The sequence below is a fragment of the Anas platyrhynchos genome, chromosome 3 (assembly GCF_047663525.1).
Source record: "Anas platyrhynchos isolate ZD024472 breed Pekin duck chromosome 3, IASCAAS_PekinDuck_T2T, whole genome shotgun sequence".
Lineage (NCBI taxonomy): Eukaryota > Metazoa > Chordata > Aves > Anseriformes > Anatidae > Anas > Anas platyrhynchos.
In genome coordinates this window covers 19,415,778-19,429,288 of record NC_092589.1, presented here as the reverse complement: position 1 = coordinate 19,429,288, position 13,511 = coordinate 19,415,778, and the positions used below count along the sequence as shown (strand labels likewise).

The 13,511-nt window shown below is 41.2% G+C and overlaps 1 protein-coding gene across 8 annotated transcripts in view; it reads right to left on the bottom strand.

Annotated features, from left to right (window-relative positions):
• Positions 1 to 1,533: 1,533 nt before the first annotated feature.
• Positions 1,534 to 13,511, bottom strand: part of LCLAT1 (lysocardiolipin acyltransferase 1) — a 113,975-nt gene continuing 101,997 nt past the window's right edge. For all 8 annotated transcript variants that reach the window (XM_072035481.1, XM_027453650.3, XM_027453648.3 and 5 more), the window contains one exon: positions 1,534 to 5,606. In XM_072035481.1, the coding sequence (XP_071891582.1) occupies positions 5,098 to 5,606 (509 nt within the window). In that variant the 3' untranslated portion in view covers positions 1,534 to 5,097. The remainder of the gene's footprint in view (positions 5,607 to 13,511) is intronic.

Sequence of the window (13,511 nt, the reverse complement as noted above, 5' to 3'; positions counted from 1 at the left end):
TGCTAGGCATAAACCAACGAAAGCCTCGGGGGGACAGAGTCATGCTTGCACATACCATTGAAAAGAGGAGGAGCTGTTTCCATCACATGCACTCACTGCACACCGTTTGTTCAGCGTTACTCAGCCAGGCTGGCCGTGAGCGGCATACTGATGGCACAGAGGTCTGTTGAGGTAGCTCGAGGGACATTTATGACAAGAACTGCTCCACTTGTATTTGTTGTTCCTACCGTGCAAGCACACAGAACGTCCTGTTATAACTTTAACAGCTTTTATGTAACGGCTCAGAATAATGAAGCTAATTAAAGCTGAAGTATTTAACCTTTATTCCTATCTTTACCTACCAGTCAATGATCTGATCTCTTCTGGCTGCCTGCATCCCTTGCTGGCAGCTTCACGCACTGGAAGGGGGATGAGGGATGGTCCCATAACTAAAAAAACAGCTCTGCTTTTGCTCCTGGACCAACCATCTCCTGACAGACCGTGGCCTGCCCCCAGGCAGAGAAAAAAAAGGACAAGTGTGACCAAACTGAAGGGCACGATGCTCTTCTGGAGCCCCTCTGACCCTCGAAGAGGCTCGGCAGAGTACTGTGGTGTCCCACTGCCAGTGGAAATTTGTGCTCCATCTACAGGACCACAGGTCCAGGGTCTGCCAGAGCCTGCAGTGGGACAATGCTGAGCCCTGCTGCTCCTCGTCTCGCTCCCTCCTCCCTCTGAGCCCTAAATGATGCAAAAGGCTTGGTCAGGATTTTTCTTCTGTGAAGACTCAGCAGGAAGCAGCTAATGCAACCTCTCCTGCTCATCCCCAGTGCTCACATCCAATGGATAAGAAAACTACAGGCTCCCTCCTCATTAATCCCTATTTACGTGCTCTCTCACTTACATAGCACTTTCTGTCATTAGCAGCGCAAAGCCGCGAGACCGCCTTTAAGCTTCACACCACGTGAAGAGGCAGGCCTAGCTTGCTGTAACCTTGCAGACCTACCTCGGTGACAAGTACCTCAGCAGCTCCCGAGAAACACAGCTCTCACCCTTCCACACCAGTTTCCAGACAATGGAGAGAGAAATCAATAAGCCTGCAAAGTTACATTAAAAACAGGTCCTATAAGGAAGCAAACCTTGCTACAGACCATTGTTTGTGTCAGTAATTACAGTGGTAATAAAAGGATATACCTCAAGCTGAAGAATGATCTCCATATCGACACCTAAGACTCCTTTTCAAGCCACAGCTAATTCTTGAGCAATACTGGCTAAGAAGCAAAACAAGGTAAATACTGAGCTACACTTCCTACACAAAGGTTTCCACATTGCTTTACAGGAACAGGCTAGAAGAATGTGTATAATTGTCTCTTTCCAACTTGTTATGAACAGTAGGGAAATGTGTCACCTCAACAGCTACAAACCATCAGTCAAGTACCCGAAGGGACACCAGTCTACCCAAATCAGACACCCATCTGAGTGAAGACAAGGTTTGTTCCTTATGGATGTGTGCAGTTTATGTCACACGCTGAAATGAAAACAGTAAAATTAAACACATGCAATGCTTCAGGTCTTTATTGTGGCTGTAGAGTAATTGATACATGGTTAAAATATCCTAATATAATCACTGGATTTTGAAAACTAAGTTTTTCTGTAGGTTTGTAGTGTCCTGGTGTTTTCATTCCTATGACGTCCGTATAAAAGCAAGTTATAAAAACACTGATCTTTTTAAACAACGGAGATTGATTCAATGCACAAAACTAGGAACCATGTTTTGTATGATCATGACAAGAACTCACAGAGCAGCCTGGGGCCTTGCGGCATTGAACATAAGAGAAATATCTTGGTCTGATGTTCTCTTACCCAAATGAGTTTAAGGACACACACAGAGGACAGGATTGTAATCTTTCAGTTCTGAGCAAAGAGAAAGAAACCCACAGTGCTAATAAGGAAACATTCGACTGAACAAAGAAAGAGTATCTTCAAAAGCAAGAAAAACATGCCATTTCCCTCAAATAACATAAGGAAGACCTAGCAGAGATGAAGGTGCTGTAGCAGGAGTAGTCACTGCTGAACAGTGTGGCTACTGAGACTACAATAGGACATAAGCCATGACAAACCATGCTAAAAAGTAAGACAAATCTTGGTGGCAAAATGCTGTCCACCAAAGATAGGTGTGTTTGATTCCTGGTGTACTAGCACCTTTAATCTAACAGCATTGAAAATACTTTAAAATAATTTACCCAGCACGTCTTAATAAGTGTAGTTCAAATAAGGAAACAGTGAATAAGAACAAGATATTCTACCCAAAATCTGCATATTAAAACCTTTTGAGTAAAAGCTACATTTTGACCAAAGAGGAAAAAAACATTCAAAGATCTCTCACAGCTCTTCAATCACTTTTTAAACATTTTTTTGTCTTGCATTTCTAATTAAATTGGAAAATGATACATATAATTTGAAAATTTACATCTGTCTCAAAGTCAACACCCTTCCTTGTGAGAAGAGGATTTCTCATGTGCTGCACTGCTTTATGGAGTCAGGCAGTGCAAATGTGGCATTTGCAGCTCACAAGAAGTTATTTCTGTTCAATCTGAATTGCACAATTGCAGGATGTTTACCACGTTACAGTAGGTTATATATTTGGCTCTGGCTGGACAGAAAATCCCTTTTAAGGGATTTTATTTCATTTATTTTATTTCATTTTCAGAGTCCAACTCTAATCAAACACATAAAAATATACTAGAAGTCTTTCAGCTCTATGACTAAGACTCATGCTGAAGTTTCTCATACATTTTATGACATCACAAAGTTCTCTGAATGACTGAAAAAAAGTGTAATTGGTACTTATGTCACCATCGTGTAACCTACCCTCTGAAATAATTCCTGAAGACTATACTTAGGCTATTGGAGCAGTCTGGCCACGTTTACATGCGGTGTGAAAGCACAACCACAGCTCAGGACAAAATAAAAGCCTTTTAGATCTCCTTTGCATTAACTATAAACAAAGTTCTTATATTTTCTCTTGCAATGACAGTACCTGGACATGTAGAGAACTGCACAAAACACAGCACAAAGCAAAAAAAAAACCAAAAAACACAAGCTATGCAGATTTAACGTTTTGCCTAAATGTCTTTTATATCACAGGATTACATTAACAAATGTCATCATACTGCACAAGAACTGCAACAAAACACCAGTTATTAAGTTTTTAGGTACTCAAATATAAATATGAAAAAATCATTAAGAAATATAATCCTAAATATAAACCTACTTCCCATTTTTTTTTTTTTAAGAAAAAAGGGTTAAAAAATTAGAGTAAAATAGATAGCTTCAAGAACTTTCTGCATAATAAACAGTTATTAGCACAGATTAAAAAATACTTGTCGTCTTGCGAGGGACAGTTGAATCGAGGCTGGTGATTCATTACAAAAATGGCCTTTGATACAAACATATTAGCCAACATGTTAAGTGTTGTAATGTAGAAGAAAATAGGTGTGCCCACAGTACTACCCCAGTGCTTGAGATGGGCAGCACAGTACAAGATACACCTTGCACTCTGCACATTTACATTTCGGAGCAATGCAGCTCAACATACAGAGCCAGGCCAGTTGGGTTTAACTCAAAAGTCAGGAAAGTTTTGCAGCAATACATGTGACCAGGTGGTCTAACATTTTTGAGGCTGAACAACAAACCTAATCTGAAGTGTCTCCTAAGTGCTGGCAAAGTTTGTGCCTTTTAGTGTGCGACCACAATCGTTACTCTTATTACATACAACAAGAAATAAATACACTTGCAAAATATACTGCCAGAGTTTAAACCCCCAGGTTTTCTGAATGTCATGAAACAAAGGGAAAGTTGGGGCCCAAAAAAACAATGTAAAATTGCAAGTGAATATGGAAAAGGAATGATATAATCAGACAATGAAAATAGTGCAAAGGGAAGAGGTAACTCAATTTCTCTGTGCTGTGGTAGTCTGAACCCTATCTCTTGTAGTACCTATATGGAGACAACTGTTGCATCAGATGCATTTCAGCAGGTCTTGCTGGCATGCACAGAAAAGACAATCTTCCTGCCCAGTATTTTGACAACTGTCCAGTGTTTAGACAATTGAAATGTCTAAGGAAGCAATGTGAAAACAGAACTAAACACTTCAAAGAAAAGACATCTTGGCTTCTGAAAGAAAAAAAAAAAAAAGGTATTTGCAATTAGATAATGTCTACAATGAGACCTCTTTGAGAAAATATTTGCCAGCTACTCCGAGACAGACACTTATTTTTACCTCTAGCAGAAGGAAAAAAAAAAACAAACAAACCACCAATAAAACAACATCAACAACCAAAAAAGCCCAGCTCCCCTATCTTGCAACTCTATATACCACGGTAGGACCAAGTCTCTCACAGCTAAGAAGGGAACCAAAGCAGTATGAAAAAACAATAAGAAATCAAAACCTATGTGCACAGGTCTGTTAAATACTGTTAAGACTTAAACGGAGGCAGAGCCAGCACTGTTTTCTGTACTAAAACACAATGCTGCAAGGCTTAAAAAAAACTTCTGGTTGACTGAGCCAGAGTAGGTGACTAGTGTGCTAGGTTCAGTAGTGTTTGGAAAAGCTCCGGTAAAAATATTTTATAGTAAGTTTGAATATTTGAAATAGCAAAAAAAAGGAAACAAAAATCCTCCTCCAACTTCTACTTACCATCAAACCATCGGTAGACTTAACAGCTTTTCAAATCTGGTGCTCACTTTCTAATGTGATTACACAGAAATCCTATCTCTTAGCCGGACAGTTTGGATTGGTATATGAAAGTTCAATGCATATCACAGTTACTAGCATCCTTTTGATTGTTTAATAATCCAGCAAAGTGTTTCTTAATTACAGCAGGATGCAGTTGCTAGCTGCTTGCAAGAGCAATGTTGAAATTAGATTGAGATAAAAACATTTTCACATGTAGCAATAACTAACGTTTTTCTTTCTTTTCACAGAACTAAGTGCAAATGTCTAACAGACAGTGATGATTGTAAAAGACAATTCTCATGCAAAAATTCTTCCCTGTTCATAGAATTTGCAGGATGTCTCAAAATCATCATCGAATTTTTACATCCTTCTCTACCCAAGAGCTAATTGTTTTTCATTTTTGTGTCGATAAATTTCTGTTGCTTTTTAAAATATTGATGACAAGCAAGTTCAATTAGCTCCAACCCACCAAATATTTTCTGCTGCACAACAAAAAAGACTACCATGGCCACAAAGTACCATCGTGCAAAGCGGTACAGGTACAGCAGTGCAAACATCCCCAGTGGGAACACTGTCCAATACAGAAGCGAGATGCACTTAACTGCAAAGACCCTGAGTTCAGATTTGCATGGTGGAATAACGCTTTGCCTCGTTTTGTCAAAGCACTTTCCACCTTCATAGAAGTGTCGGAGTCTCTCCTCTTTTTCTTCCCAACGCTTCTGGCACCAAAGCTGCAACTCCTCCTTAGAAGTGGGCACTGTCTCTATGGGGTATCTCTGGACATGGAAGTGAATCTCCTTTGGGAAGTTTCCATTCAAAAGGTGCTTCTCCGTCTGAGGAATGTTTTGGGGGTATGCCACAGTTATGTCATGGATAGCATCGAGGTTGTTACCTAGAAGAAAGATTTGGGGTAAAAGATCAATACAGATAATACAGCAACCAAAACACTCATCACTTCAAGGCACGATTGAAAACTGTCAAAATGGTGGCAGAAATCCCAAAGATACATTAGCTACACAGGGTTTGTTTTATCTTCTGGAATTTGAAGGCTGAGAGGTCACAGGTTTCCCATCCACTACCTCTTCTGAATCCCAGCAAAAACTTTTTGGAACAAAATTATACTAATTTGTACAAACTAATGTACAACACAGTGAGTAAAAGGATAAAATCAAATTTGAAGGAGAGAAGATGCACATCTGATTTTGGAAAAAGAACAGAGCATGCAAGAGAAATCTGTTACAATCTTCCAAAATAGTCATACCTGTGCTGCAAACTGAAATTACCTTTAACTAATCAAATATGAATAACAATGTTATATGCTGTAACAATGGCAAAAGAATGAGTTTGAAATTTGATCTGGAGCAAGCAGCACACAGTCCTAATTTATGGATGACCTAAGAAGATATACCTGAAGCATACACAATGTAAATAACAGGAGTTCATTATATCTAGAGTTCCTTACAAAGGCTGAGGAAGCTCTCCGTAGCTCAGCCAGTTTGGCAGGGTGCTCCAGTTAACACCATTTTTTACAATTTGACAACCCAGTACTCTGACAGGGTGAGCTGTTGCCTACTGCATTCCAGATCTGGCAAACACTAAGTGTGGTATAAACAGTGGAAAAGCTGAGCTTTACGTAAACCTCATATTGTTAGCTGTTTCACCAGACTATATTGAACCATGTAAAAAGCAATTGTAGATTAGAAATTCAAGGGGATGCTGACGAAAAAACTCCACTCTTCATTACTGTGCCTTATCAAGCCAACAGTCTGAGAGCAGAGCATTATTGCCAAAGTAGGCTTTACAATCGCATCTTTGTACTAACCATTTTTACATGGATGCTCTTTCTACATACCCTTTTTACCCTTGGCCTTTGACCAGCCATTCTTTTTGGATTGTATAGAGAAAATTCTGCCAGTGTAAAACCGATCTAAAAATAGGTGCACGGTGCACTGGACATTACAGAGCAGCTAAGTTCTGCCAGCAGTAATTTATCTTGTCTTGCTGTTTCTATTTTGCTGGCTGTCTCAGGGCAAAATAGAATTGGAGACTAAATGCTGCCTACAGTTGCGATGTCGGAAGGCAAGTGCTGAGTCACCAGGACGGTATGGGGAGCACTGACTGACAGACAGGGTAATTACGCCAACCAGCTCTATCAATACCAGGCAATGGGTTGCCAGGAGATAGATGGTGATATAAAATCACACGGCAGCAAGTCCTAAGGAGTTAGACTGGAACTGCTGCAGGACAGCAAAACCCACCATTCCCCTGTGGCAGGGATGCCTCCGCTGTCATCTGCTCCCTTTGAGGACTGAGGGAATGACTCATGTTCTTGTACATAAAGCCTGAGTCCAGGTTATGACTGTATTGTGTGCTAATTGATAAGAATTGGGCTGTATCTGCAGAGGGGCTGCTGCAGGGACTTGAAAAGCCTTTGTAAATCAGAATTCTAGAAATTCTGCACAACAATAAGCTATACTAAGTGGTAGGAATTGTAGCTGATGAGCTATGTAGATGGATTTATTTTTTTTTAATGCAATAATAAACCTCTAATTATAACCACAACCCTGTGGCCGGTCTTCATTCTGCCAAAGATCCCTAAAGAACCTGCCCATCCTCTGCAGTGCTGGGTGACAAGGACAGAGCAAATCAGGTAACATTCACAATGGAGGTTTCTTAGTTAAATTACATTCCAGATGCAAAATTAAACCCAAATCATCAGACAGGTACCCCAGCTACTCAGGACAAAAACACCAGTTTCAGTAGCTTTAGGTTCTTGTGACCTTCACTCTGTAGCAGAAGACCCATATGCCCTTCACACCTATGAACAGTATGCTGTCCTACACTTTGCAGAAGCACCTTGGAAAAAGAAAGCTTACTGCTGCACTCAGGAATGGTTAACAAAATTTGTCTGTGGTTATTGTTACACAGCTATAAACACAAGGTAGATGATTAATACATGCTGCAATCTCTATTTTTGGATAACAGAACAGCTCAAAAGCACCGTTACTTTTCTTTGTAAGCATTCTGTGCTCCAGTCAAAGTTATTTATGCTTCAGGTATGTGGATACACAACATTACTTCAAGTAACCACAATGCACAGCTGGTCACTTTGGGCAGTGCACTTATATGTGGCATGGGAAGAATTTGCCAGGCTCGCAGCCAAAACAAACAGCATCAGAGAAAGGTAACTTCTTAAAAAAATGTTTCCAAGGAAAAACGAGGACATATTCTCTCGCTACACCAGCTATTCCATCAGGATTTTTGTTCTGTGTCGAGTTGCCAGCCCATTAGAGGTGAGGATGCTGCAGCCCCCAGTTCCACAGACCAGCTGGGAGCAAGTGTGAGCACATACTCCCAGTAGGTATGCACACAGATAAGCAGGTACAATACAGACACAAGGACAGCCACGGATCAATGTGGACGGGAAACATTACACTTAGGCAAACACAAATGGCCCCATCACATTCCCCTCTCCAGCTGACTGGGATAAAGGTCTGTCAGTGGAACTTAGGTACAAACATACATCCATAGGGATTCTCCCAACAACTGGTCCTGGAGCCTTGGTCTCCCCAGGAGCTGGACACATGTGCCCCTTGGGCTGCAGCCCCTCCCAGGTGGGGAGCGTGGACACACGCTGCTGATCCCCCAGAAACTGACCTTAGACATTTGGGGTCAGCCAGTAGCTGGTCTTTGGTCCTCTCTTCTCCAGTCGCCTCAAGCAGAGAGAAACATATATACAAACTGGTCTCGGCTGACCCCGGAATCTATAGTATCCCCAGCTGGTGGCTTGGACCTTGTAATCCCTTTAGTAGCTAACTTGTGACCCATCTGATCTCCCCAGTACCCAACTCACAGCTGTTTCAATAACTGGTTCCTAAATATCCCATAAATCTTGCACAATCCCCAAATGCTCTTCTCTGCACCTCATAATGATTCCAAAAGCCCTGCAAGCAGCAGCCCTCATCCATCTGTAAGGTGATGGGCAGGAGCACCGTGATGAACGTCCACCCGTGCTCACAGCTGATGGCACTCCCATGACAGCCCTGGTTGGAACTGGGGCAGGGGCTCTGTTTCTCTGTCTGGGTTTTGGGGTTCCCCTGCCCGCTGTTGTGCCACTGCCCTTTGTGTGTGCACAGACAATCCTTTTATCTCACAACCCAACATTATAAAACCTTGCAACCAAGAATCTCTTACTACGTTCAGAATAAAGATACCATAGATAGCCTGAAAATTACTTTTAATAGTGTGTGTTAAATAATACATCAGCACAATACTTCAGCTCTAGGGGAAAAAGTAGCCTGAATGTAAAGACGGGATTAAACTATTTTAGGCTTTTTTTCAAATACATTTGCAGGTTCAAAACTGCCAGAAGTGATGCTCTGTCCCAGATCACAGTCCCAAATATATGAATTGGTTGCACCAGGCTCATCCGCTGCACTACAAGGATCACTCAAGCACGGCTCGTTCCTCAGTAATGAGTCACGCCAGTGGCAAGGACACTTCCTTGCTCATACCTGGGACTGAGCAATGCTGAGCAAGCTCCCTGTGAGACAAAAGGATCTATCTGCATAAGCACTGACTCGAGAGCCAAAATGATGACTCAGAACGGAAGCTCTTAAAAGTCAAAATGACCATCAGTGTGCCAAAAATAAGGATGAGTCCCAAGCAAATCCAGGTAATGAACTGCTCAGACTCTCAGCAGTCTGGAAAGTGAACAGGCAGATGAACTTCCCCAATATTAGCAGTGGTGGCTATGACCCTTTTTCATTCCCAGTGAGGGTCTCAGCAGCTGTAATTTGTCCTGCTTTACTTACTATTGACGTTACTTTAAACCATACAAGGATTATATGGTTTCTTCCCCTGCGTTGATCCAGTAGAGAAGATGCTATTCTAAATCAGTACCTCACAGAGTGATGAGTTGTTGAGCCAGAATGGGGATGTGGAGGTGCCTTCACAATAAAATATTCGTGATAACCTTAAAATAAACTGTTCTGTGAAGTCAGGCTAATACATAAGGGCCTTGGCCCTTCTACCTCCCACCACAGTGTAACTACACCACCTTCCTCCTGCAAAGCAGCATAGCTACCCTTTCTTCACAACAACTCCAGATGCTTCATACATCTCCAGACTTAATAAAACATTGCCTGTAGCTCTTCCCATCCTTCCCTTAACATCCTCAACTCTGCACGCATTTCCTTAGGAAACCAGGCAGAAGGAGGCTCAGCATCTGTAAACAAACTGACCAACGACATAATCAAAGCAGAGATGGAAATGAGTACAACAAAACAAAACTGGCTGTGTTGCACAATATGTGATTACTTTATGTTAGCTTTGAGATGAAGATACGTTTTTGGACATAAAAAACAAAACAAAACAAAACACAAAACTGCTTACTAGGAAATATTACTTTGTTGGCTCCTGAGATTTGAATCACTTTTCTTTGAGAAAACTACATTCTGGAGTATCAGAAAGGAGCAGATTCAAGGATTTACCTTGATTTATTCAAGGAAAGTATCATCCTTGTGAAGATTTAAAGCTCCAGGCAGCCCTCCTTAAACCAGCAGTGTGAACCAGGGTTAATCTAAATCACTTTCAATTGAGTAGTTATTGGAAATCTTTTTTTGGCTAAGTATAGATATCACATAAGCAACCAAAAAAAGACACAATGATAATTCTGACCTTGATTAACAGAGAAGAGTGATCCTGCGTAACAGTTCTTTATCTAGCTATCCCTTTTTCCACTGTCACTGTGATACAAGGAGATACAGAGAGCTTTGCCCCTGCCAAGAAGGAGTTAAGGCAATAGCACCTCTTGTCCTTGAGGGTGGAAGCCTGGGAAAGGGACAGTGACAGGTTTTGTGATCATCAGCAGGGAAGAGCAGTGCTCTGTGTGCTGTGCATGCGAGTGGAGATCTACTAAGAACTGTCACAAGGCACCTCCGAGGTACAGAGACCAAGATAAGGTCATCCTTTTGTTAGAAGCTCAAATCCCTCTTGTAGCTCCCTGAATCTTTTCTAATATTTCAACTTACTTTTCCAAGTGTGGGTACTGGAACCAGAGAGAGTTTCCCAAAATGGCCTCATTAAGTTCTTACACAGACACCTAACACTAATACTCCTACTTGGGGCTGATTTTTTAAGTCTTTTTGATGTCTCCAACGATTACATCCTTTCTTGAAGGTACAGTACTGCTTGGAGAGCCAATGTTCACCCCTGCTCATTAAGCATTATAAAGTCCTTTGCTGTATCCTGGAAGGCAATGGAGTCAGTAAGCTACAGTGAGAATGCCAAGGACAACACCTGAGTAGGGTTTGAAGTGATTTGCAACAGAGCTGAGGCACAAACTCCTCCATGAACTATGGCTGAGCTGGGGAGCCACCTTCCATGGACACAAGAAGCCAAAGAAATGGCAACGGGGACCTGACAGATACCACTCCCCAGTTTTTAAGGAGCTTCTAACTGGAAAGGAGAATACTGCCTGGCACACCGTCCTTGAAGGACTGTTGATGCCTGGGTTGAGTCAGGGCATGCCAACAAGCTGTGGTAAAGTTTTTTTTACTCTTCCATATGACAGAACCTGAAGTTCTCTCACCCAAGGCTAGTGTTTGCTAATCAGCTTTGCGTTTCCTTTCCATAAGTCAGAAGGGGGACTACGGTAAAGCAAACAATAATTTATCAAAATTTCTGTCTTTCTTTCTTTATCAGCATAATGTCACTGAACTTGTGGTGCCACGATAATCTAATCAACTCAAATATCTCTCAGAGATTTAGCGATTCTTTGCAGCAACTATAAATGAATCTTACTGCAATGGCAGGGTTAGATCTCGCTCCTTCCTACTTGAAGGGATGCTCTTTTCTTCAGTAGGCACATCTGTCAGCTCCCCTCCTCCTCTGCAAACCAGATCAGCAGTAATACAAGAAGGAAGGAGTGGTATAATTCAGTTATAATATGAGAACTCAGTACCATGGGAAGTCTGGGAAAACTAAGAGCATATCAAGAATTAAATTATCCCTATCTGCAAATTAAGATGTATCAAGTGCTAAACTAATTCCTAGTGGATTAAAGAACACCCAGGCACATGAAGGAACGGTGTACAGGGGTGGTGACAGGGAACAATTTGACACAGTGGCTCTTTCTGCAAGGCTGTCAGATGGCAGTAGCCCTTAAGGCTTCTCTCCCAGGCTCCAAGGGGTTACTTTCTGAATCGCAAAGCAAAAGCTGCTTGAGCTATAAATAAAATAGAAAATATGTGGAGAGGAGGGAGCAAAGGGATAAAAGGGTTGGAATAACAAGTTATTTTCAGTCACTAAGGATGACCAGGCATAACTGACTCACCACTCTTTACTCTATCATTCCTGAACTACATTTATCAAACCCAGATAACAACAATGCTATATTTATTCCCCTGCATGTATAGCTGCTCTCTCCCAGCTTCCCATACTTCATGTCTGTTCTACACACACATATGGAATTAGGTTTTCACAGGTATGTTACAAGTTTGGAAGGAGAAAAGGTCGTTTTTAGGCTTATTATACACTATTACTTATTTGTACTGGAAATGGTATTTCTTGTAATAGACAGACACTTATGTACTGGTATGCAGCTCTACAACTCCACTAAACTTTAACATGAATTTCCTGGCAAACTGACAAGAAATTCAAATGAGAATCACAATTATGCTCGAAATAGAGATAATTTACTATTCTGCAGTGAAATCCAAGTCTACCTTGTCATAAGATGTCTTTGCAGAACGGCAAATTTACATAGATTAGAAAATGGCTGATTCCCTTCCCTTCCCTTCCCTTCCCTTCCCTTCCCTTCCCTTCCCTTCCCTTCCCTTCCCTTCCCTTCCCTTCCCTTCCCTTCCCTTCCCTTCCCTTCCCTTCCCTTCCCTTCCCTTCCCTTCCCTTCCCTTCCCTTCCCTTCCCTTCCCTTTTAAAGTAGTCACCAAAGTATTTCTGGAAAGCTAAATATCATGACAATTAAGCAAAAGTAAGGTATCAAATAACCTTAAAATAAATAAATAAAATTAAATAAATAAATGCATATACAAACAACTCAATCTTATTCTTATCTTTTAATATAACAGACTATCCACCTAATTCCTCTTACTTGATAGACATTTGAAATCCCTGGGTATCTGGGAAAGAAGCAATCCATCCATATACAAACTAAAACCGCATCCTTCTTAGAGGCAATCCAGTTCTGCTAGAACTCAGCTGTTGCATCTGGCATTTCCCCTGTCAATCCCAACTGGCCTCAACGAGTTAGCAGTCAAACAAAGCACCCTGGAACAGTTTACACACACAACTGCCATCCCGGTGATGTTCGAAACAGCAGGATGTTACTGCCACGTAAATAATGCAGCTGGCTTAAAACCTGCATTTTTAAAGATGTCAGGAACAGCAGTATGTGTGAACTGTCATGTAGCACAAAAGCATACATGTATGTTAGCTTTCAGCATCCTAATTAAAATACAGACGTTAAAGGAGCTACCCTTCCTCATCTCTCTGTTCATTCTGTAAGATGATATTTATTTCCCCAAATTCTTCCAAAACCTTTGTTCATACTCTTTTCAAAAACATTTTTTAATAGTTTTGGGATTTGCTAGGATGGAGAGTAGGGATTCTCATAATTTTGTCAAATTGTTTTAGCTATAGACCATTAGACCCCAGATGATCTGCAGGCCAACTTTGCAACTTGACTCTCGTCTTTTGTGAAGTCCCTAGAAAACCAGCAAGAGACAGAGCATGAGAAGCAGAGAAAAACAATTCACTTCAGAGGAAATAGAGGAAA